The 24,608-nt window shown below is 38.6% G+C and overlaps 4 protein-coding genes across 9 annotated transcripts in view; 1 reads left to right on the top strand and 3 right to left on the bottom strand.

The window, feature by feature from the left end:
- Window positions 1–5,192, bottom strand: part of vps9d1 (VPS9 domain containing 1) — a 43,113-nt gene extending 37,921 nt beyond the window's left edge. For both annotated transcript variants that reach the window (XM_046037925.1, XM_046037926.1), the window contains exons 1-5: window positions 5,055–5,192; window positions 3,879–3,951; window positions 1,417–1,596; window positions 1,097–1,232; window positions 363–474 (exon numbers count right to left, since the gene is read on the bottom strand). In XM_046037925.1, coding sequence (XP_045893881.1) covers window positions 363–474; window positions 1,097–1,232; window positions 1,417–1,596; window positions 3,879–3,951; window positions 5,055–5,141 — 588 coding nt within the window. In that variant the 5' untranslated portion in view covers window positions 5,142–5,192. The remainder of the gene's footprint in view (window positions 1–362; window positions 475–1,096; window positions 1,233–1,416; window positions 1,597–3,878; window positions 3,952–5,054) is intronic.
- Window positions 5,193–6,761: 1,569 nt separating this feature from the next.
- LOC123962305 (C-C motif chemokine 4-like) lies at window positions 6,762–9,674 on the bottom strand. The gene is made up of 4 exons (XM_046038344.1): window positions 9,543–9,674; window positions 8,500–8,827; window positions 7,222–7,345; window positions 6,762–6,989 (listed from the first exon to the last, which is right to left on the bottom strand). Exons 2-4 carry the CDS (start codon window positions 8,564–8,566, stop codon window positions 6,896–6,898), a joined length of 285 nt encoding a protein of 94 aa, XP_045894300.1. The 5' UTR covers window positions 8,567–8,827; window positions 9,543–9,674; the 3' UTR covers window positions 6,762–6,895.
- Window positions 9,675–13,277: 3,603 nt separating this feature from the next.
- LOC123961623 (C-C motif chemokine 4-like) lies at window positions 13,278–22,440 on the bottom strand. Of its 2 annotated transcripts, XM_046037140.1 has the most exons (4): window positions 22,083–22,440; window positions 14,900–15,133; window positions 14,686–14,806; window positions 13,278–13,632 (listed from the first exon to the last, which is right to left on the bottom strand). In XM_046037140.1, exons 2-4 carry the CDS (start codon window positions 14,961–14,963, stop codon window positions 13,524–13,526), a joined length of 294 nt encoding a protein of 97 aa, XP_045893096.1. In that variant the 5' UTR covers window positions 14,964–15,133; window positions 22,083–22,440; the 3' UTR covers window positions 13,278–13,523. The 2 variants fall into 2 exon arrangements, 1 of the variants encoding a protein (XP_045893096.1); XR_006822751.1 differs by lacking the exons at window positions 13,278–13,632; window positions 14,686–14,806; window positions 14,900–15,133 and adding exons at window positions 20,473–20,626; window positions 20,773–20,818.
- Window positions 22,191–24,608, top strand: part of znf276 (zinc finger protein 276) — a 19,303-nt gene continuing 16,885 nt past the window's right edge. For 2 of the 4 annotated variants that reach the window (XM_046037139.1, XM_046037136.1), the window contains exons 1-2: window positions 22,191–22,533; window positions 23,156–23,458. In XM_046037139.1, coding sequence (XP_045893095.1) covers window positions 23,212–23,458 — 247 coding nt within the window. In that variant the 5' untranslated portion in view covers window positions 22,191–22,533; window positions 23,156–23,211. The remainder of the gene's footprint in view (window positions 22,534–23,155; window positions 23,459–24,608) is intronic. The other 2 variants (XM_046037137.1, XM_046037138.1) reach the window with 2 other exon arrangements.

Here is a 24,608-nt window from a genome sequence, read left to right as displayed (position 1 = left end):
GTCTAACCTCTCTTTTTTGCTCTCGTTATATGTCCTTGGATCTAAAGAGCAGCTGTCCTCAGCCAAGCTGCTGGCACTGTGCGCTCTCTAAAAACATAAATGATTTTTGTACCGCCAACTTGTACCATAATACATCATGTAATTAATCTTATCGTCCAGTTTGTCTACTGTTCCAGTGTTAAGAGGATAATATGGTCAACAAATGGAACACGTATTCCTACAAAACAACTTCTAGCCGCCTTAAGCACAAGTCTGCTAAACATTTGGTCAGAGACTGAAACCTGGCTTTAGGTCTGTCTCTCTTTCATTCTTACTCTACCTCTCACACACGCGCACAAACACGCACACTCTCTCTAACATACCAAAGATGTCTTCTGGTAGGCCTGACCAGGTGTCAGCCTGGCCAGACGAGCTTCATAATTGGCTTTCAACTTCTGGTTCAAACGGGATGCTTCTTCAATGGGTGTCAGCTCTCTGCAGAGCACACATACACACAAGATATATCAACAGCTTACTTAAAGGGTGTGTCAAAGGCAAATCAAACAGTCGTTCTTCACACCTGTCAGCAAGACATTGTTACGTTTTTTAGCAGTTTAGACTCTTGCTTTCAGTAAAGACAACTGAATATTTTAAATCAACATTGCTGACGTTCTCATAGAAAGCCCATAGAAGCACCACCAACACTCACATATGGAGGACAGGTTTCTATAAGTTAAATCTAACCTGTTGGAGGACATTTTTATCACTTTACAATTAAGAATAATTAAGAATTAATTTAAAATTATCCTTAAAGAGGCATAAGGAGAACTGCGTGCGAGGATGGCAGTGAGAAGGAGCACACACAACATTGTTAAAACCTTGGAAACTGTATCAAAGACTCAAATATTTTAATTGTATTACCACAAGTCTAAAAATTTAGGTAATCGAATCAACAATAAAAACATTAAGAAGATCTATTTGATGTTTTGACCTTTAGTCAGTTCAGAACATTGTGCTCTAAACTAGAAGTTCTTAGAAATCTCTGTGATCCTTGTTGTGTTGTACACATTATTGAATGGAGCAATATTTGCCCTCCTTGATAAAAACCAGCCCTTACTTTTTGCTCATGTCCTGTGTAACCACTGTTTGTAGTCTCTGGAAGATTTCAGGAGGCAGAAAAGGGGAGAGCTCACCACCACCGTCTGACAACACCCTGCGGTGACCGGTCTTTGTTGGGCTGGTTGCTTTACGCCCTGCATCAACAGCAGTATCAAATGGGTCGAAACGGAGAGACAAAAAGTGATGAGTGGCTTGAGAAGGACAAAATCATGTGGCTATACATTGGCTAGTTTTGATTTATGACCCGTGAGGTAGGATCCAAGTCCTAGATGGTATGTTAATAAAAACACATGTTCTGGTTGGAGGGGATGTAGTCACCAGTGTTTTCTGCATTGGCAGCTGGGAGGACAGCAGTCTGATGGGGTTCTGACTGTTCAGGTGAACAGGAAGCAGTGACAGAGGCAGAGAGGTCAGGGGGTTCAGTGCTCTTCCCTATAAATGACTTGGCTCTCTCCAGACACTGCTCAGCCAGCCTCAACATCCGCTCCACCTCTGAAGCTGGGACAGAAAGAAAGAGAAGAAAGTCATGAGTAGTGATCTTACAAAAAAAAGACACTCCTGGATGATTAATCTAATGCAGATCCACTATATAAAGGTCATCACATGGCATTTGAGATCTGATCCAATTTTGGGAAAACAATCAACCACCGTGTACAAGTTGATTAGTTCAAGTCTAGTTCGAATGATTAACAACGTTAGCAGGGGGTGCTGCTGGTGTTCTGGTTGTCCCTATGAGGCAACTCTGTGCTGGTCCCACCCACCAATCTATTGCCTGCCACATGTTCAAATCTCAGAGGCTTTTCTCTTGCTTATACATCTCTTATCAGCCTCGTTTGAAATCACCATTATGGTCCAGAAGAGAAGTGACTGAGCACCAATAAAGTTTGACTATCACAGCTTGCAGGTCAATTAAGGATACCCCCACCCCAAAATACTGTACAGCACATCAAACTGGTTACCTGGCTATTGCTGCAATACTTCAGATGATAATCTGACATGTGTGCATGCATGATTTCATTACACGTATACATTTAAGTTGCATGTATGTACTCAGTTGCCAGTGTACACCTAGCTAAAACTAGTGCAGTCTAACGCAACAGTTCTGCAATAAATCCTACTTTCATAAAAAAAAAAAGTTATAATGTTCAGTTTTGGTTGGAACTGTTTCTTTGTTTTTGGTTGTTTGTTGTTGTTGTTGTTGTTTGTCCACCACATTTATATCAATGAGCGTAGGCTAAACAACAGTAACACCTCTGGAAACTGATTCTATATGTGTATCTATGCATGTATATGTAGTGTGTGCATATAATTCAATTACATTTTATTTATAGTGCTACACTAGATGGTGTAGACTGAGCATAAAGAAGAGTTTAAACCACAATTAATGATCTGGTTTTTTCAACTTTTACTCAGGAGCAAAAATCATATATACATACATATCATGATAATTATCGGTATCGAAAGATGTGAAACATTTTATTGTGATAACATTTTTGACCATATCGTCCAGCCCTAGGGGAAAGATACACATTTTGTTATCCTGCACAGCTCCTTTGAGTTCAACACACACATTTGCATTTATTTACTTAAACACTTTGGATATGGGGGCCAGACTGAGCACAGTAACAAAGCCAGAGTGAGTAAAGTCAATAACTAGATAATACTGATTTCTTTGTGAATGGTTAGGTTACTGTACAGAAAGGTTACAGTGGCTTTTCTTTAGTCTTATTGGTGCAAGTCAATTTCACTGAACCAAAAAGAACCATGTTTAGCTGTAACATTTTCACAGAAGTCCAAAGTGAACATAATACTGTATCCCTGTTTAATATCCATTATATTGTTGCAGTTCCTATTAGTTGCCAGTAGAGGCTGGAAGCTACTAATATTATTGGCCTCTGTTACAACAGTTTTCTAATAGAATTAAATGTGAATATATGCCCATGCAAGTAAAATCAAAATCACCTGAGGAAAAAGGGAAATAGGCCCAAATATTAATTAGGATATACAGTACAGGAGCCACAGCACACCACCGCTGATGATCTTTGATGTCTACAGTGTCTAGTCTGACCACATATTGGAGAATTGATACAGTCTCTACTTTGTGAAGACTGAATATGTTGTTGCCATTTGATAGGAATTTGCTTTGGTGAGCTCACATTTAATATAAGTGGACCGTAATGACATCTAAATAGGAGCCCATGCTACTTAGCCAATGAAAGGGCCTGTTTAAGCTGTAACTGATAGCTATGAGCAATAAATAAAAGACAATTTAACACTCTCTACTGTTGCTTGTAGTATAACCTAATAATGAGACAGGTACATATTTGGATAAAGGCCATCAAAAGAGGCATGTTAAGCTTTTCAATTAATCTGAATTTATTAGACAATACTGTAATAACACTGTGTCACAGTCTACTATTTGACTACAGTAAAATGTTTAAGGGCCTTCCTTGCCCTGAACTAAGCCTTTTCATGCAGCACCGTCTGCCAATCATAACAACAAGTTTAACAACCTTGCTATCACTTGCTTGCTCCGAGCTTGAACACCAGTCCAACTTTTTTACTGAAATACAGAGGAGGCGATGATCTCTAGATGTTACTTAGATGCTAGTTTCATGTTTTGAAAAGCTGACTGAAGGCCCATTGGACAACTCTGTATGGTATACATAATTGGGTAAACATACTAAAGAACTAATGGAGAAAAATTGGACCTGCCGTCGTAAAGCATCTCGATACATATCTTTATCATCAGGCATGTTATGTCAGTACTCAGATCTTACTTTGGGAACCAGTTTCCTCCAAAAGTGCATGTGATATGTAGTTGATCGTCCGGAGGTATTCACAGTAAGCTTCCTGTAGAAGGACCAAAAGCATGCAGTATCTTACTATTATGGTTGTAGCAATAACAAGTCAGAATTAAAAATAGCATTAGCCATTGTTGCCATGCAATGCTGAAAAAACAGCAAAAAAATCAGCAATAAAAACAAGTGTTTGTTTATTTTAAGTCTACAGTAATACATGATACAGTACCAACAGAGACTGCACCACATTAATCATTTCAGGTGTAGTATTTAGAGAGACAATGGTTTGTCAATGCCATGTTTAGTAAAAATGTGTGTCAGATATCTTCACTTATCAGCAAAGAAATACACCTGACAAAACCGATTGATACAGACATAACAGGCTCTCTTTAATTTGGTGTGGAAACCTATAGTATAATAAAATGATTAGAACTGGCTAGCCTCCTATTTCCACAGTGTGCTTGCACATTATGGTAGTGTGATGTTATTGTAAAAGTCTAAATGACCGGTTTTGTGTTGTGTCAACGCCACTCTAATGATTATGCCACTGAAACATGTATTTCCCATGCTTTAAAAGTTAATTCAACACAAGAGCAAATTTTATTTATTTAATTTATTACATTGTTTTTTGCGTAATGGTGATATTACATCTGTTATTATAAAGTTGTAATGTTTAAGATAAGCTAATTGATATCTGACTTAATCTAAAAGTCAATATTTAACTTTCTTTATGTTTTTAGTTGTACAATTCAATCGGAATGTAACATTATTATAATATTCTAAAATAAAAGTATTGTATTTATTATGAAGTTTTATTGGTGTAGTACTAAAAGTGACAAAGCTGAATAACAATTAGACTAACTTCCTTGACAAGAATAGTGAGTAGTCAGTAAAGAAAAAGGGTAAAGTAAGTAGTGCACACATTTAATGACAAGTGAAATGTATAGAATACTATACATTAAAAGCGTTCAGCAGTTAAATGACTCTTGTCATGAACTCAGCAGGTGTGTTTACGTTGTATGAAAACAACATCTGAAACTGGGACAGGTTAGCTAGCTAACCCACTAACCGCTCTTCCCCCTCTGCCTGTTTAACGGTTTCCGGTTAAACCTTCGTGTTATCACTACAGTCAAACTGTGCACACTAGCTCATTACCTTGTGTTTGTTCCCTCCGTCCAGCTGTATTGCTGCTTTGGCCATTTTCATGGCATTCTGAAGGGGCTTTGCCGGACTGTCAGCCATGGTTAGCCCTCACGTAGCCTCTTCCTTGTTCTTCTTTGTGTTCAGTCATGGCGGATTGTAAATACATTTTAAAGATGTATACTGCCTCCTACTGTACGGGACTGGCAGAGCACTCACTAGTCAATGTAACAATTCTGTATTTCAAATGGTTTTTAGAAAATACTCTACTTCTCCTTGAAATGCTTGTGAGCAACTCACCAATTATACAGATTTTTCAAATATTTTATTTCTGCTGTTTTCTACTTTTCTACTTCCTCACCTTATCACTGTTTCTGTCCCTGACTGCATAATACTGATGAAATTAAGTAAGAAGAAAGTTTACTTTTTGTCAAGTACAATGTGAGCATCTATGAGAAAGCAAACGAAATACACTACACTAATCATTATAGTGCTTTCCACAGCTGACAGTTTGGTTGTATCGTAGGTTACGCAAATGTAAAACACGCCAACAAGAACAACCTGTTAGGCTACTGTATACGTGTCGGACATAAAAAACAAATGAGAAACTTTTTGCAGGGTCACCCAAATACAGTTTTTGGTCTTTGGTCTCATAGTTATTGACCTTGAGCAGAGGTGTTTCTAGTGACATTAACAGCAGCTAAATGAAATTCAGCCATCATTAATTGTATTATTTACACCGTTTTTCCTTCTGTGATATGTAGCCTAAATGAAAGAGCAGCACTGTAAAAGCCATGAACATGTGAAAAAAACATATAATGTGTTTCAGGATTCAGGGCAAGCCACAGAAACTAAACTCTTGGTAGATAACCCTTGATGAGAGAATGTCTTGGCCGGGTTATAAAGACAAATTATACCTAAAATGGGCGGAGCCATACCTGCTATTAAAAATTGTCACTAAAAAGGGATCTGCAGAAGCTTTGGATTGTTCAGGACTGAGCAGCATGTTTGGTCTGCACACTGGTCTGTCCTGGCTGATGGTGGAGGAGTGGCTGGTGTGTAGTCTTTAGCCTTTTAGGGAATATGTGTTCTAAAACAACCAAATTGTCTTTTCTCAAGAAAAAAACGTTACTAGGAATTAGCACTATTACAAAACTGGACAAGTGACCCGCGATAAGGCAGCTCATGTATCAGGAAATCTCTGAATATGATTACCTTTAAAAACAGATTTAACAGATATTCTGACTGATACAGCTAGTGTTAGTTAGTGTTGTATAGTGAGGAAGCTTTTGGTTCTGTTTTGTATTTGTAGACTGAGTAGTTATGGACATTTGATTGTAGTGTGTACCCTCTAGTACTGATGATTGTATTACAAAGTAATAGGTAGATTAATTATGTATTTGCAAATGTATTTACTAACATTTTTATTTAAAGAAATCACATGAAATAAATGTAGTAACGTTTTTGTTGTGGCCCCACTGTGACCAGTTACTAGGCCCTGATTGACTGACCGGGTGTTTTGTGACCTCTTCTAAATAATGACATGTCTGCCATTTAATTTAGACATGAGAAAGATAACTGCAGGATTGAGTCACTGATAATAAAAAGTTCCATTTGACACTGCAGGTCCCCTTCTTTATAAGATATGAAAAGTTACACACTTCCTGTACCCACTGCAATTTAGACTCGGACACTGTCAGAAGCATTTCAATATGTCATCAATCTGGGAAAGTTCTCAGTTTATACAGCATTATATACAACAGTTATATAATATGATTGTACATATTTATTTTTCCTTTTAAAATAAAATGTAAAATAAAAATTGGATGTTTGATCATTTATGCTGGGGACAATCATTAGTTCTTGATGGGTTGCCGTTGATTGAAAGCTCTCTGTGCCCATTTCAGATTCAGGCTGACGCAGATCTCGTGCCCTTTGGCAGTACTGACCCTGCAGAAACAACAGCAACAACAGATTTAGAACTGGAAAATTTTATGTAGTCATCACAGTCACTGGCTGAACATTTTCTATGTCGTGCTTCTGTGAAATGTAATATTTGTTTTGTTTTTTGTTTCTTCATTTAATTTGATTCATTTAACTCCTTCATGTCCTTGCTAAACATGTGGCCTTGGCTCTGGTGGGGATCTTTCTAGTGACATAAACGAGTAAAGCAAAGACATACACAAATCCCTTTTCACGACAGCTGCTGTGAGTCTTGATGATGTTGATAATTTCTGCCTGCCGCATCCCTCCTGTGTAGAATTTGAAGCAGCACCGTACGGGTGCTATTTCATTCACTCCATGTGCTGAAAAAAACAAAAACAAGGATAATTTAGCACCACACACAGTCATTCACTGACCTCAATACACAACAGGTCCGCATGTAGCTGCATGCTGGCAACATCATGTACTGTTACACACAAATCTTTACCCTAACTCCTCCAAATGAACTGAATATACTGAATCACTGGTGACGGAATCAGAAGCTTCCTGCATTGAAACATTAGTCATTATCAGGCTTCAAAATTACACTTTCTCATTGTGTGTAATTTATTTTCAATATCACATTATAGAGATTACTACTTAGGGAAGATTATTGGCACTGTAAAAAAAAAATACAGTTAAAAATCTAAAATATAAGTTTATGATTTTTTTTAATTAACCTTAAAGGGGAACACAATATATTATGTGCTTTGGCCATTAAATTTAACTTTGTAAGTCATCGTAGTGACGAAACAGTGATGGCAATTTGCAGATTTTACTAGAAAATATATAATGGGGATACAGCTAAAAAACACAGTGTTATTAAGCTCTATACTAGTTTAATATTAGTGTTATATTTTTTATTTAATGAATGTACATAGACACTTTATTTAATCATGTTAAGTCATTGAGATCAAGATCTCTTTTGCAAAAGACCTGAGTACAGCTGAGAGACAGAAACAAATGTGAGATTAAATGCATGATTCACATTAATTCTCTGAGTTATTAGAAAACATCCTTCAAATATGTGCAGGATATCAGTGGCATATTTCAGCCTTTTGTCACATTGTGTTCATTCGTCAAAATGTTTATTATAAAGTAGTTTTTATAAATGTAATCAAACAGTTAACCTCATAGAGAAAAGTTTTTAAATAATGTGATTATATATCCAAGCTTTGCAGAAACAGCTAGTAAAGTAGTAACAGTAACCAGTAAAACCAGAATATTACAGTATCACTCAATGCTCAGAAATCAAATGTACCAATAGTTTAACTGCCAGATACGGTAAAGTTTAAAAACCTTTTCACAGTCATATCATTTGAGGTTTACCATTCACTCGTGGTGTAAACCTTTTGAAGGAGGCAGGCGTGAGGTAATGGTGTGATAAATTAAATAATGAAATAAAAAATCACTGGTAGCCTTAATTCAGAAACAGACCCCCTAATGGCATTTCCACAAAGTAGACTGACAGACTTACGCATGGCAGTGCAGTAGGAAGCAGCGAGCAGCAGCAGGAGTCCCACTGTGAAGCTGAGAGTCTTCATGCTGTCTTCAGTGTAGAATTGATGATGCTGATCTGGCTTTGTTATCTGAAGTGATCTGTTCTGATCACTATGTTTCTTACAGCTGCTTATACAGTGTCATTTTCACATTGCATTGCAATTCTGAGAAAACTGTCCGGGGGGGGTGTTGTCACAATTGCGGGTGACAGGAAGTTTGAGGAACAACACGGCACTTAGACAAATTAGAAGTCACCATCAAGCAACACTTCAGCAGCTCTGCACTGCATCTTTTTGATCTGTTTTCTGATAAAAGAAAAAAATGCACTCAAAACAGAAGCAGATAACAACAAGGATATACGTGCTTTTGATCGAACTAAGAACTTTTCTGAATGAATTCCACTGACAAAGACAAGAGTTCAGAAAGCTATTCTTGATATGTGACGGCAAATGTGTTCACACATTTAAAAGAAGTGCCATCTTGTCATTCTAAAAGTATCAGTAGCCGATGCTTCAAACTTAGTGCTGGTCAGTTTGTCAAACAACATCTGAAAACCCCCAAAATACAGTGGACTTGTCACATTCAAGTGACAAGTTTAGCCCTCTGTGAGTTTGTGTTATATTTGATCAGTTCAGTTTCTGTTATTTAGTATGTTGTGTTTTAGGGTTCAGTCCGGTCTGTTGTCCTGTGTCCAGTCTGTAAATGTCATTGTGAGCTCTGCCTGATTTGTTATCCGTTTGGTTATTATCTCTCTGTGTTTGTCTGTTCAGTTATCTTAGTCTGTGGTTGATTTTGTCAGTGTTGTCCTGTTACCATGTCGTCCCCCTGTGTTATTAGTTCGTCCCTGTTTGTGTTGTTGCTAATGCCTTGCGTTAAACTCCCTGTTGCGGTCTGGTTTAGTTTAAACTCCAGCAGTTGGTCCATGTTTTCTGTTTGTGGTTGGTTCCTGGTCTTGTGTTCTCTGTTTAGTCTTGTGTATTCCCTTGTTCATTTACTGGTTCTGTTTAGCTCACTTTGTACCTGTCTGTCACGTATTCTGTGTAGCCTTGTTTATTATGTTATTCATCCGCATCTTTAGGTTTACTTAGTATCTGTCTTTTCTCTTAGGTTTAGCTCTGCATCTCAGCCCTGTGTCCTAGTTCTGTGTCTCAGTTCATGTCTTAGTGTTTACTTCTGCTCTGTGTACTTATGTGTTCTGGTTTAACTGTCTCTCTGCCGGCCTCGTTAACCTGATCCCAGTCACCTGTGTTGCTCCCTCCCAGCTCATTAACCCATGTGTGCATATATACTTGTTTGTTTCCTCAGTCTGTGTCTGATCATTGTAGTGTGTACACTCAGTCGTGTTCGTGTGGAAGAGTGTTCTGTCAGCCTGTTGGATTTTCCCGTCTACTGCTTGTTAACCTGTTTATTCATTTGTATTAAATACCCTGAACTGAATTTGCTCCAGTGTTATACGTTTAGGCTCATCTCCTCTCCACTCACCCACGGAACCCTAACAGGACTGTTCCCATGTACATATCCAACCACTAAAACAGACTAAACTAAAGATAGGAACCCACTTCTTTCAATTTCTAACACAAAATTTTCTTTTTCACCAGAAACAGAATTTCCATTGAAGGGCCAGATCAACTAAATCACAAAAAAAGCTTTTGTCCTATTACACATACTGATATCTTGCATCTCTCTAGCAGATACTTTCAGTTCTGTCTACTGAGGTTTAGAGATATCCGCTTCTGAAGCTCCTTTCTGCCACAATATCGAGATGAATGGAATTTTGTTCCGATTATTCTCTCTATTATGCTCTGTGCTGTTAACAGCTAGGTCTGTGGATTATTTAGGACATTTTTTCTGGAAAGACACATTACTTTTGAGGTATTTTTTATTTTGCATAAATTATTTGTAATAAATCTGGGCTAGCATCAGGGGCCTTAGGGATTATTGAATATCTGTTAGATAGCTAGATACCCCTAGAAAAAGTGAGGATTTCTACATTGTGAGGACATTTTGGCCGGTCCAGACTACTACAAAGTAGCACTTTTAAGGTTTAGGTTAGGTCAGGGTGCACAATTATAAAAACCCAAAATGTGTTGTGTGTACCACTAAATGTTGCATGCTGGGCTAAATGTTTTATATCATTAGCCCATACTATATGATGTCAGCATTACTCTGTGTTCCTGGACCAAGTAAATATAATGTAATCACAAAATGGAATCATAATTGACACATTATTGACATTACATCAAACTTCAGTACCAGGTTGGTGGTGGTGGTGGTGGTGGTGGTTGTTGCATCGCTGCCTCCTGTAAATGAAGGGACATGTACGGCTACTGAGACACGAAGATAAAGTTGCACATTGAACCGCAGAGCAGCAGCCTCTTTTAGAGGAGACAGAGGTTTAGTTGGTGTTAGCGTATTAAAGTTAAGTTCGGTCACACAGAGGCAAAGAATAGATTGTGTGAGATCAACTGAATAAGTTTGCAAGTCCTATGACTGTGAAACATGCTGATCATAACAAGATAACAGCCTGGGGTGCGATTTTGCACAGGGGAGAGCATGAATTGGGCATTTGCACATTCCTTTTCAAAAATATAAAACATATGTACATATTTTAAAATTTTTGTCTCTGTCTGTTCTAGTTATCCTCTGTGTTTGGAGACCATGTCGGTCTGTCTGTCTGACTGGCTGCAAGCTCACCTGACACCATTTTCTGATGACACTGCTTTCCATCCTAAACTGAGCCTGGATTCTGCCCGCTTCCCATCCATCAGTTCTTCCTTAGCACATTCCCTTGTAAATAAAACTGCTTGAGTTACCGTTCCTCTGCCTTGTGTCTGCTCCTGAATCCTTTTAGCTTAACCCTAACATTCTAATTCCCATTAGATCTCTGAGTTATTCAAAAACATTTAAATATGCGTAGTATATTAATTGCATATTTCAGCCTTTTGTCATATTGTGTACAGGGTTGTCCTCAGCTGTGTACCACTGAGGTCATGCTCTGTATTTTTCTGGGAATTTGGGCCAACAACATATAGTTCAGCAACAGGCAGTGAGAACAAGCAACTGGAACAAGTGTGCAGGCTCATGTGGATGTCAGGTCATATGGACAATACTGGACAGGCATACTGGACAGGAAATAGGTGGACAGGTAGTGGCTGGTGGACAAATAACAGAGGTAGAAAGCTGCAAAATTGTTATGTCATGACAACTATGTGCCATTGTATTTGTTTCTAACACAATATATGCTATACGCTATAATGGTTGAGATGGTGTATATATATATATATATATCTTTTTATTACATAATGACATTAGAATGCTGGAAACGGGATTGCAAGCTACGGGTCTCTGGCCAGACATGAACCATTGACGTTGCAATTACATCACATCACATCTGACACAACTAGTCCATCAAGATGCCCTTTCATAACGTATACATTTACATACTAGTGGACTCATCTTAAAAAGAATAACATTAACAGAGGTACATGTTTTATGTGATGTAATTCTGTGGTTTATACAATACAATACAATACAGTACAATGTGTTAAATATCTTGTGCGTACTATATGTATAGTTGCAGATTATAAATGTTTATGATTAATGATGTGTATTTTAGATGAACTGTGACTCAAATGACTAGGTGTAATGTGAAAGATGGTTTTTGCACTGATGAATATGCAGAAAATGATTTGCCAAATCTGCAGCTCTATGGTGCTATTAAGCTTCTTGTAGCTCACTGCTGGGTTTCTTGCAGGTTTCACCTAATCATATTTAAGACTTTTTAAGACAGTTTCACAATCGCCGGGCACAAAAACACATGATTCGACTATCAGTCGACTATTGGCAGGACTTCTGATTTGTATATGTAAATCCTTAGTCGGGGACAGCCCTACAAACACATACATGTAAACTCAGCAGGGATGAAAAAGGTGACATGTTTGCAAACAAAGCATCCTGGTGTATTCTGAGAAGAAAATAAAGGATGTTATATCTGTGAATAATAAGTTGGAAAATCTAGAGCTGATTTTGAATAAACTACACCCCAAAAAGCTAAACTTGCTAAAGAAGTCTACTGTGGAGGAATTACCATTAGATCTGGGAAAAGTCATTTGGTTAGTTTGATGCTCTACACAATATTTTCCATCCATGGCACAGGCCCAAGCTGTTTTGAGCCTCACAACCTAAACCTTGTAAAGACAGGGGAAATCCTGTTAACCTGTTGACCTCAGAATTGCAGATAAGACATGTTCATGTTTGCCTTTTGTGTCTTAATTTACTGTTTTTTACATTTGAAGTAATAAACATAAAAAAACAGACAACGTGAGACCACCTCGGTTCTGTATAATTACCAAGCATTTCATTTGTACATTAAAATTCTAAAGAATAATCTCATAAACTTAAAATGTGACAGCTCCTCCGTGTTCAACACCGTCCCTTCTTTTTAATTTATTTTAACTATCAAGATGTATCGTATGTGTACAGGACAGAGCTGTAACCTGACAAATTAATGCTAATATTTTCCTCCGCTAATTTTCACCGTCACTTTCTGTCACTCTCACATTCGCTCGCCCACACACTCCGCACTGTAACAGCACCTGTCAGGTAGATGTCCTTTGAAGAATTAGGAGAGGAAGGAACGATCAACACGATTCACGGGAATGACATATTTTGATTCAAGAAGGCGATTTTTCAAGAGACTCGCTCTAAGCTGCCTGTTGGTCTTTGTAGTCGTAAAACAGCAAATTACATCACGGGAGGAAAAAACATTCTAAAGCACTGGGGGTGCATTTCAATGAGCATTAGAGGTAGCACTACATGGACATAGGAAAATTAAGACCTGTTTAAAATTAATTAAGACCTAGAATACAAGGCTTTTTAAGGCCTTAAATTTTGATTTTGAAAAAGAAAAATTGGGACTTTTTAAGACCCTGCGGAACCCCTGTTCTCATCTCATCCTTTCCTGCAAAACCAGACATTGGTTTATTATACAAAAGTACGTCTTCATTGCAGCTGACCGCTGCCCTCAGTGTTGTGGAGCTGATTGTAGACATTCAGAGCCCACTGGAAAGTTTGTCGGTAGCAGATCTGTCTTCCTGTATAATATTGAACTCTGCAAAAATTACAGACAATAAAAACAAAACAAAAAGTTTCAACATTGTGATTAAATCCATTTCAATTCAAATTCATTCACTGGTTGGTGGTGAAAATCAACATATCCCACAATCCATCATAATTAAACGTCAACATAATCCCACACATAGGCTTAGCTAGATCTTAATAGTCAAAACCATAAAAATACCATTAGAGACAATCACATAAGTGCTAATAATAATTTGATTGATGTTCAGTAGTTCAGTACTGGCACTCCGTTTATCCACCTTCTCTTGTTCATGTTTTAAAGGAAGTGGAATTCATTATTATGGATGCTATGATCTTGTGATAGGCAGGTGGGTAGATTTATTTTGTCACAATACAACAGGTTATAGAGTGAAAATTCCCTTCTGTTACGTAGCAGACAATATACATTAATATAGAAGCAATTATAAAAATGGCAAACAGAAATAAACTATATTCAATGGAGCAGTGCTGAGGATGAATCTGAGTTTAAGAGTCATTATTTATTTATTTGTAGCTTTGGCAATATTGTTGTTTTATATTCATGCCAATAAAGCTAGATTGAATTGAATTAGGTCTGATGGTTTTAGGGAAAAGCTGCTCTGCAGTCTGGTGGTGCGGCAGAAGAAACTTCTAAATCTCTTCCCAGACGGCAGCAGGGTGAACAGGCTGTGGCTCGGTGGGTACTGTCCTTTAGTGTCCTTTGGGCTCTACGTGGGAACCTCACCTCACCGATATTACTGATGCTTGCGAGATGGGTAACAATGATCTTCTGAGCAGTTTTAATCACCCGCTGCAGAGCCCTCCGGTCCTGGGCCGTGCACATCCCATGTTAGTGATGTTTCCAATCAGGATGCTTTCTATTGCTCCTCTGTAAAAGCTGACAAGAACCTGGCACAGGAATTTGGCCTTCCTAAGCTTCCCTAAAGAACAGTAATTTCTGATGTGATTATGCCTGCCTGGAGGTCAAAGGCCCTCCATCTTTTTATTCATAATTTCATCGCCAGTTAAAAGACAAGAATAGCAAAAGAATGAAACCCAAACTTACATGAATGCCTTCTGCTGACAGGAGCTGTGGGTCTTGGTTATGCCCGATACGAGATTTAATGGTAACCCCCGAGTGTAAAACTTGAAGCAGCAGTTTCCGGGTGCTAACTGCAGACCTTTGGCTGTGAGGAAGATAAAAGTATAATGTCATTATAAACATGTCAGTGAGAAATCATAAAACGATTAATGATGGGGCACAAACAGAGATCACTCACGCAAAGCGTTGCAGCAGCAGGCGGTGAGCAGCAGCAGCCCCAGAGTGAAGTAGAGAGTCTTCATGATGATGTCGGCAAAAAGATGATGACGATGTTCTTCTTCTGTCTTTGCTGTGATTGACTCTTAGCACTACGTCTGATATAAATACTATTTATTGTGGAGCTGAAATGTGTTTCCATCCAAAACAAATCCAGGTCATCAGGCAAGGATTTCCCCACCGCCTCAGCTTTCCACTGTGAAGAAACACTTTCAGTAAAGGGCCAGACCACAGATTTGTTGTAAAGATTAAAATCATCTCCGGGATCACAGAAAACAAGAGTCTTCTTAGCGTTTATCTTATCTACATCTTGGTTAATTTTTAGTCAGTGGAAAAAGCATTGAAGTTCTTCACACAATTCACAGTGTACAGTCTACAACACATTGCATTGTAGCAACAGGCGGTGGGCAGCAGCAGCCCCAGAGTGAAGCAGAGTCTTCATGATGATGTCGACAAAAAGATGATGATGACATTCTTCTATCTTTGCTGTGATCGACTCTTAACACTGTGTCCATTGGGAGCTGAAATGTGTATGATGTCAGTCTTTCCATTCAAAAATGAATCCTCCCTTGAGACTTCAGAGAAGAATTTCCCCAGAATGACCTTGGTCTTTTGGTAAAGTTTAACAATCCTTCCTAGCCTATTTTTGTTAACCATAGTTAGGTTGCCAAACCAGGTGATCATTTAAAAAGGTAAAATGGACTCAATTAAAGATGAATAAAACATTTTCAAAAGAAATTTATCAACGTTAAAATCCCTCAGCTTTCTCAAGTAAAACAGTTTCTGATTGGCCTTTTTGCAGATGTCTGTTAGCATCCATTTATTGTCCAGGATGGTGCCCAAGTACCTATATTGGCTTACTGTCTCTATGGCTCTGCCACTGATAAAAGTCAACAAGATAACAAGAGGGTTTTGGCAAAAGTCAATAAGCATTTATTTTGTTTTAGAGACATTGAGTTGCAAGTAGCAGTGGCATTAGTACCGACGATGCAACCTGTGGAATGCACTGGGGCCCAGCTGATTACAAGGGCCCACAAGGGACATTGCCACGTAGATCATGATCAGATGGCGTCATCCATTCATTCATACTGTGTTGGCATAATGAGTTGCTGTGCTTTTCTTGATTGCCATTTGTTCAGTGGACATTGACTGTGTCAGCTACTTTGTGTTGATTTGTTACGGTAGGCTTATTTGGTTGTTCGACAGGCTGTAAGATTACATTTGGCACTTTGCCTGCTGTCCTTGGTGCTGAGCAAAGGCTGCAAATTTTTGGGGTGAGGGGCACAAGAAAAATATTTGACTGGGGCCAATCACAATTATGTTACGCTGCTGATTATGAGTCACACCATTTGATGAAATTGTCAAGGACTGGTCCATGGACCACCTCATGGTCCTGCAGGAGACTGACAATCACAGAGTCATCTGCAAACTTGATTATGAACCTTGATTTGAACCTACTCTGAGAGTCATTGGTGTAGAGCACAAATAACAAAGGCGACGAGACGCACCCCTGGGGTGATCCTGTAGAACACGTCAGGGCTTCAGACAAAGTGTCATTAATATGGGTTCTCTGTGACCTCATTGTCAGGAAGTCGACCAGCTAACATCCTATTCTGATATGGTGCCAAAGTCAATCAATGTGTCTTGTTGGCCTCCAGGTGCCCAACAGCAAAATTCAGCAATACTGTTGTGGCATCCTCTAACGCTTTTCTTACTTGATACGCAAATAGTGGGTCAGTTACACTCTGTGTCATGGCCACAAAACCTGTTCAGAACCTTTCATGACTAATGAGGTAAGCAAGTGAAAAGGAAGGGCTGCCCAGGTGAAACTTTAGAATAGATAACTTTCAAATTGGTGTAGTTGTTTGTGACAGAAACATTTTATCTGTGTAATTTTCATTAAAGTTGCAGGTAACATCAATGAGCTTGATGTCTGAGATAGTGTGAGTTCAAAAAAAAACTTGTTTTAATTATATTAAGTTATTCATAATTAAAGGCATGGTCACTTTGGGTAACAGGTGGGTGCTGACGCTGAACTTTAAAAATCTCCCTGTATGGGTGACGTCACGGAGACTACACACACACACAGAAAATTGACTATAAATGAAAATTTAGGCTATGTTAAAAAAAATAAAAAAGCTTAAGAAATGTCGACATTACAGAAAGATCAAGGTCCAGAGTTCCATTAGAAAAATGTCTGGTGAAAAGTTTTATGGTTTCCGCCTCCTCGTGGGTAAACTACATTACAAGTTATCATCAGATAAGATCAGAGTCAGAATCAGAAAGAGCTTTTTTTTGCCAAGTATTATTTTACCTGTACGAGGAATTTGCTTTGGTGATAAGGTGCTACATGTAGAAAAACATACAGTTGACACAAATATATGTAAAAAATATATAAATATGAAATAAACAGATGCAAGTTATAAAACAATAAAAGAACTATGTGTAGAGAAAGAAAATGTGGCAGATATTTACATATGGATTACTCTAAGCTTGTGTTGTGCTGACATATTCCAGGGTCATCATGAGTCAGTTCCCCCTGTTATGCAAATCTGGGTGATGCAGATCGAAGTGATGGAGATAGCATCATGTTCACAAGATCTTATCACAGCTGTTTACAGATATGTACATAAACCCAGATTTAGCAATGCATCATGTTCACAAGATCTTATCACAACTGTTTACAGATATGTACATAAACCCAGATTTAGCAATGCATCTGTGACCTATTTAGATCACTTCTGTGCATGCTTTTGCAACCCCATCAATTTCCTCATGATTATCATCTATAATTTTACTTTCATATATCTGTGACCTGTTCTTACTTAAAGATGCATGTGAGAGGCAATCTCCAGAATGCTTTGACCTCTGTGATATGTTCACAAGTCAGTAGTTGACTACTAGAATATTCTACCACAGCTGCAGTAACTTTGCTGATATTTTACATCAAATGAAGAAACATTATAGACATTACAATATCCAAATAATAAAGTCGACACTATGGAGTCGAGTATTATCAACAAAAAAAATATCAAAAGTAAAATGAATCAAATCTCACATGGATAGAACAACTTGATTTTGTGATATCACAGCTGTTTTGGAATCCGTTCATGGTTCAATAATGCAATTTACACACTAGATGTAATTTGAAGAATTTTTAAGCAGGTACATACATTAATAATCAAAAAAGTCAAGTATTTTTAGAAATCTTAAAACATGTAGAGGGGATCTTGAAATATGAAATGTAAAAATACTGAATAATCTTTTTTTATATATTTCCATATATCTTATTCACACAAATTTTATTTATTTTTATTTATTAACACAAGTGCACATACACACATACCAGGTCTATAACCAGATAAAACAAGGATAAAATAGTACATTGTGTTGCGTAGCAACCAGCTGCTCCTCCTACTTCACATTTTTTAATAATCAGCATACATACAAAAACATTATTTCCAAATAACACTGATCATATTAGATACTAAAGGGGTAATATGTAGTTTTCAGTGTGGTTTTAAGATTGCAACCAGGTTTCTGCTCATATGTGTGCTCTCTTGAATTCATGAGCAAGCATAATCAGAAACACAACCGCTTTCATTCAGAGATCCAACAGTAAATGTTGACACACCGGCATGTCAGCTGTGGCTTTTCATACAGACATGTTCAGGCTTATTTAAAAACACATTAAATCTAAATTGAACGTTACCAAGTAAACATCAGCAGGTTCAAGCTGACCTAGCTGGCTGCCCCTGCCCTGCATCACTGTAGGCTAGCATAAACAAATCGCTCCACATTTGCTTTGTACCGTTTCTTTGCAGGCTAAATCAACACTTTGACGTAATACTGGTGGTACACAGGAAAGTAATATGGGTCGCGTTAGCTGGTGAAGTAATGTGGAAGTTATAATATTACAACTATAGTATTTTGATAATGTTAGTAACTGGTTGGCGTTAGTGTGTGAACTTGTGTTGACTTTGTTTTCACCAGATAAGTGAGGTTAGAGCCTATTGACAAGTAAAAAAGTGATTTATTAAAGCCCCCCTCCAGTTTATTTTGACATTTCTATGATATTTCATATTTTTCTGAGTCATTTCTTACAATGTTGATTACCCACATAGTTCGTCATATTTTTTTTTGACAAATGGCTTAATTTTGTGCTCAAAGTTGCAAAAGTTGCTTAGTTGTTAAAACGGGGTTGTGACATATGACTATAGTAATTCCATAAGTCATACGTCATTCTCCAAGCTTGCGCAGGCGCACTGTCATGCCTCGTTAAGTCAGAGCATCAAACTGATAAACATCGTTGTCAGCTAGCTAACCAATTTATCATGTCATTTACTTAGAACTTCCAATAGGTATGTCTCTCTGTGTCTGATTTTTGGTTTGTCTTTCTAGATTAGTTAGCTAAGTTAACTAAGTTGTAGTTAGCCAGGTGTAGTTAGCTAGCATAGTTATCGCAGAAAGGTGGCTAACAGAGGGTCTTCATTTTATTTTTTAGTTTCCTCCTCTTGGTTTAGTGTGCTATTCATTTTCATTATGGCATTTGTGCATGCGGTGTTGGAGGACAGATGACAGAAAACACGTCGCACTTTCACCTGCCACCGTCTTATATACAGTCTGCAACATGCATTTAACTGACGGCCGTTTTACCAATGCATCGGCGGAGGCACTCCCACAAGTAAGCACACCATAAAACGTGGTGGGAGTTATCGAGTGCAGTGCGTGACAGGACCATCGACTGTGATTGATAACAGCTGATACGCGCACATTAGTTTCTATCTGATGTTAGCAAAATATGTATGTGCAAGATGTGATTTTGCAATAACCAAAAGTTTATTACAATCAACCATGTTGTATGCCATTTTTCTACGTGTATGACCCAAAACTTCTACATGGCATTGTTTTTATTATTTGTCTAATATATTTGTATACTTCTTTATGTTCCATGTACACAATAATATGTGTGCTCCTCTATTTGTCCAATTTTCACTTCTCTTCTTACTTCAACGACAACTACTACTGCTTCTACTACTTCTTCTTGTTCTTACTATTCGTACGTATTCACCGTAGTGACGAAACGCGATCTGTAGAGCAGTTTTTCTGTTTGAGCTACTGTAGAAACATGGCAGCGCAACATGACGACATCAAGGGTCCTGTGGAATATGTAGATAGAAATAGCTTGTTGAGGTATTAAAAAAATAGTTAATTCAGCGGTGGAAATGAACTTTTTGGCTCACCTTCCATTGGGGCTGGTAGATGGAAAAATCCACCGGCCAAACATATTTTTTACTGGCCAAAATAATAACTTGCCTTTTTATGTCACATAAACATTTGTTTCAGTAATTGGGCAATTGAAGCAAAATTAATTTATTGCTATTAAGACATAACAGTAAATTGTTTTATAAACTGCTTCAGCCTCATTTTTGCCCCGTAAATCATTAATTCATTTTTCTGATTCGCGTGTATCTATTTTAGTATCAGGAAACTTCGTGGCTCAGAACCCAGATGCAGACAAGAACACAGCTCAGGAGGATTTTCACAGTTTATTAACACAAGATATAGTGAGGTAGGCTTGATGCTGGGGGTAAGGTTCCTCCGGTGTGGCAGGTAAGTACGAGGCCTGGCAAGGCCGGTGTCGCCTTGGCACGACACCTGTAAGCAGGGCTGACGGAGAAGTGGCGTTCTTTGTAACAGAGCGGCACGAGAGCAGAGCAGGGGTTTCCAAAAACAAAACTAGACTTAATAATCCGGCGGGAAACTGAGGAGATGGCAGTGTATAAAAGCCAGTTCTGATGGTGACAGGAGACAGGTGTGTGAGCAGCAGATTACCTGCAGCTGGGTAGAAACGCCCAGTGGTGCAGCCCACAACTCCGCCCTGAGGGAGAGGGAGGAAAGGACAAGCGGGGGAGAGAGAGAGAGACAGGCCATACACAGATAGACAAAACCAAAACCCACCAAGTACCTCTCACACGCTCAAAAAGGGACAAAATAAACACACAACACACAACACACAACACACCAACTGTCACCTCCCTGCTTGCAGCAGTGTAACATTTAGGGGCAAATGCATGTGAAATACTCTGTTTAGAAACGCATCTTCTGTTCCGAACCCGTCGCGCTGCTTTTCTCCTTCCTGTTTTATTTGCGGGTGCTGTCGACTTCACTGAGCTGTTCTACATACTGACACCGGCTTTAATGGAGGGGAACGTAGTGGGTATAAATAAAGGAGATTTACGGGGACATATTTTAACGGGAGGACGTGGGAGATAACGGTAAAATACGGGAGCAGTCCGGGGAAAACGGGATGGTTGACTGGTATGCATGTTACGCTGGTTGCTAGCTAGCTAAATGCTAAAAACACTCGGGGAACTCGTAGCACGACCTGACGGGTCTCCCAACTTCAATCCCCTAATGCCCACCCCCTTACATATCTACGCCAATCAAACACAAGATACCTGAACTGAACAAACAACAAAATCCCTTTGTACAGTGGGGGCCAATTTAAGTGTGACACAACAAAAAACAACACTGATCTGCTGTTAGCTACCGTCAAAAAGTTATTATATGGCGATATCGCAATGAATACGTTTACCCGCTAATGTGGCGGGTGGCCTTCTGTCATTTAGCCAAACGGAAAATCTACCCGCATTTGGCGCTTAGCGGGTGTTGATTTCCAGCCATCAGTTCGTTATGTTAGGTCTTTATACACCACTGAAAACATAGTTATGGATATTATATTGCATTTCTGTCAATAGATCCTCCTAAATATTACACACTGGACCTTTAAGTATCTTGGGATCTTGTTTATGAGCAATGGTAAAATGGAGCATGAGATGCACAGGCAGAGGGGACATGACCCCCGCCCCAAAGAATGTGTGGTTACGCCCATGGAAATAAAAGTCCCCATTTATTTATTTATTTATATTTTTATTGCCTCATTTTTTTATTTTTTAAATGTCATTTCATATCAATCAAGCACACACAGGATGAATAGATAAAGTCCAAGTCCTATCTTCCTTCTCACATGGCCTGTATGGGTATTGCTTGATCCGGCAAATATTTATCACACTACAGTTAACTCCCAAAGCCTCTATATCCCCAACGCACACAGAACAAGACAGAGCACTGCAAATACTCACCAAAGTCCACCTTAGCACACCCAGTATTTTAAGGGCGCACGCAGACTGCGTATAGCATAGATCGTCAGAACACCGGTCTGTGCTCGCAGCAGTTCCCCTCCATGACCACAGCCACTCCGTTAAAATATTATCTCCATGCATACATTACATTTAGGCAGAGCACTTAGTTCGCTACATTATTTTGGTAGTTACAGCAGATACTTTCTGCTTAAATTATTTTCCCATTGATGGTGGGAGGCGCTGTAGAGAGAAGCGTTTCTATGTGGTGGCGCTGTAACGTTAGTAACGTTATACTTTCCTCTGGATTTAGTTCCTATAGCACTTCCGGGTTCTAATGTTTACAACTGGGAGCAGCATTGAAAACGCAGAGCTGTTTGTTTTGCTCAAGAAAACCACCTTTTACGTGAAAAACAACATGAACATCAAGTGCTAGGATTTATATACTGTGACGGTAGGCTATGGCACAGGATTGCTTTGGTCATCACGTTAAGGCAAACATTTTGACACCAGCTAGCAAACGTAGCAGGCTACTCAGGCTAACCAGCTAGCCAACATTAGCTTGTGGAAATGAACACTTGTTAGTGAATAGAAATTTAACTTCATGTAAAAGTTTGAATGGTCCAGCAGCTTTTGTGTGTTAGTTGTCCGGAAATAAATAAAAATAGTATAAAAAAAACAAGGGGCTAATGTAAAAAAAATAACGACGGTAATAAAAGTATATTTAAAATATATAGATACTCCTACTACGTAACGTTATTTTGTTTCTTTGTAACGTTGTGTAATTGTACAAAATGTTGCTGATAGATTTTTAAATAGCTTTATCACTGGGAGAATGTGGTCAGCATTGTGATTCAGAAAAGAAAATGGAAGAGTCAGACCATATGGATTTTTATATGAATAATATTTTATTATTTTAGCCACTTCACTGACTTAAAGACAAATAAGTAACTAATAGAACTAATGAAACTTGGACAGTCATTTAAAGATAACACATAGTTTAAATCATTGTTTGTTATATAAAAAGAGAGATCATTGAAATTTGGCTTCATTTGCAAATCTTTACAATGGCACAGGCAGCAGGGCTCCATCATTGAGATCAGCTGCTGAGAGACCAAGTGTAGAAAAGACTATGAAGAAGAAAAGCAGACGTCCAAAGTCATCTGAGACTTCACGACAGACCAGCCGTGCACAGACAAAAGTGAGCGTCAGTGAGGAGAAGAGGCCTCCGGGAAACAGAGGGAGACCTCAGAAGACTGTCCCTGTAACCACGTACAGTTTCTACAACACTGCTAAAGACAAGACTGCTAACTCAGACTTCAGTCAGGCAGCAGCTGATGACACACTAAAACATCCAGAGTGCAAGTCCAGATCTTCAGGTGAGTGGCTCATACCAACTCTAATGTGTTGTTTCTTGTCTTGTAAAGATAGAAAGTCACACCAACCTACATTAAAATGTATTTATAGTTGCTTTGCTTATCGGCAAACATTTGTAACATTTTCTTCATCATTGGCTTCCACTTATGAATTCTGTTGTGCATAATTCAAAACAGTGTAATTTTTCAGCTATGTTTTCTGTTCCCCCGTAATGTTCTGCCGTCACCAAAATCTGTCGGTGGTAGTAAACAGCGAAAAGTGGTTTCTTTTAGCAAAGTGCTACTTATTTGATCAGATGTACAGAACTGTGTAAAAGTTTTAGGCAGTTGTGTAAATAATGCTGTAAAGCAGTTGCTAAACAGCTGTGTGACTTTCTACAGAGCAATAGTTTATTTGAGGATTTTCAGTCAGGATTTAGAGCTCATCATAGCACAGAGACAGCACTGGTGAAAATTACTAACGACCTCCTTATTGCATCAGACACAGGACTTGTCTCTGTACTGGTTTTATTAGATCTTAGTGCTGCATTTGATACCATTGACCATCAGATCCTATTGCAGAGACTGGAACATTTCATTGTCATTAAAGAAACCGCTCCAAGCTGGTTTAAGTCCTATTTATCAGATCGATTTCAGTTTGTACATGTTAACGATGAGTCCTTCATGCACGCCAAAGTTAGTCATGGAGTTTCTCAAGGACCAATCCTCTTCACTTTATACACTCACCTAAAGGATTATTAGGAACACCATACTAATACTGTGTTTGACCCCCTTTCGCCTTCAGAACTGCCTTCATTCTACGTGGCATTGATTCAACAAGGTGCTGAAAGCATTCTTTAGAAATGTTGGCCCATATTGATAGGATAGCATCTTGCAGTTGATGGAGATTTGTGGGATGCACATCCAGGGCACGAAGCTCCCGTTCCACCACATCCCAAAGATGCTCTATTGGGTTGAGATCTGGTGACTGGGGGGGCCATTTTAGTACAGTGAACTCATTGTCATGTTCAAGAAACCAATTTGAAATGATTCGAGCTTTGTGACATGGTGCATTATCCTGCTGGAAGTAGCCATCAGAGGATGGGTACATGGTGGCCATAAAGGGATGGACATGGTCAGAAACAATGCTCAGGTAGGCCGCGGCATTTAAACG

The sequence above is a fragment of the Micropterus dolomieu genome, linkage group LG22 (assembly GCF_021292245.1).
Source record: "Micropterus dolomieu isolate WLL.071019.BEF.003 ecotype Adirondacks linkage group LG22, ASM2129224v1, whole genome shotgun sequence".
Lineage (NCBI taxonomy): Eukaryota > Metazoa > Chordata > Actinopteri > Centrarchiformes > Centrarchidae > Micropterus > Micropterus dolomieu.
The sequence above is the reverse complement of the archived record's forward strand: the minus strand, read 5'-3'. Positions and strand labels throughout refer to the sequence as shown.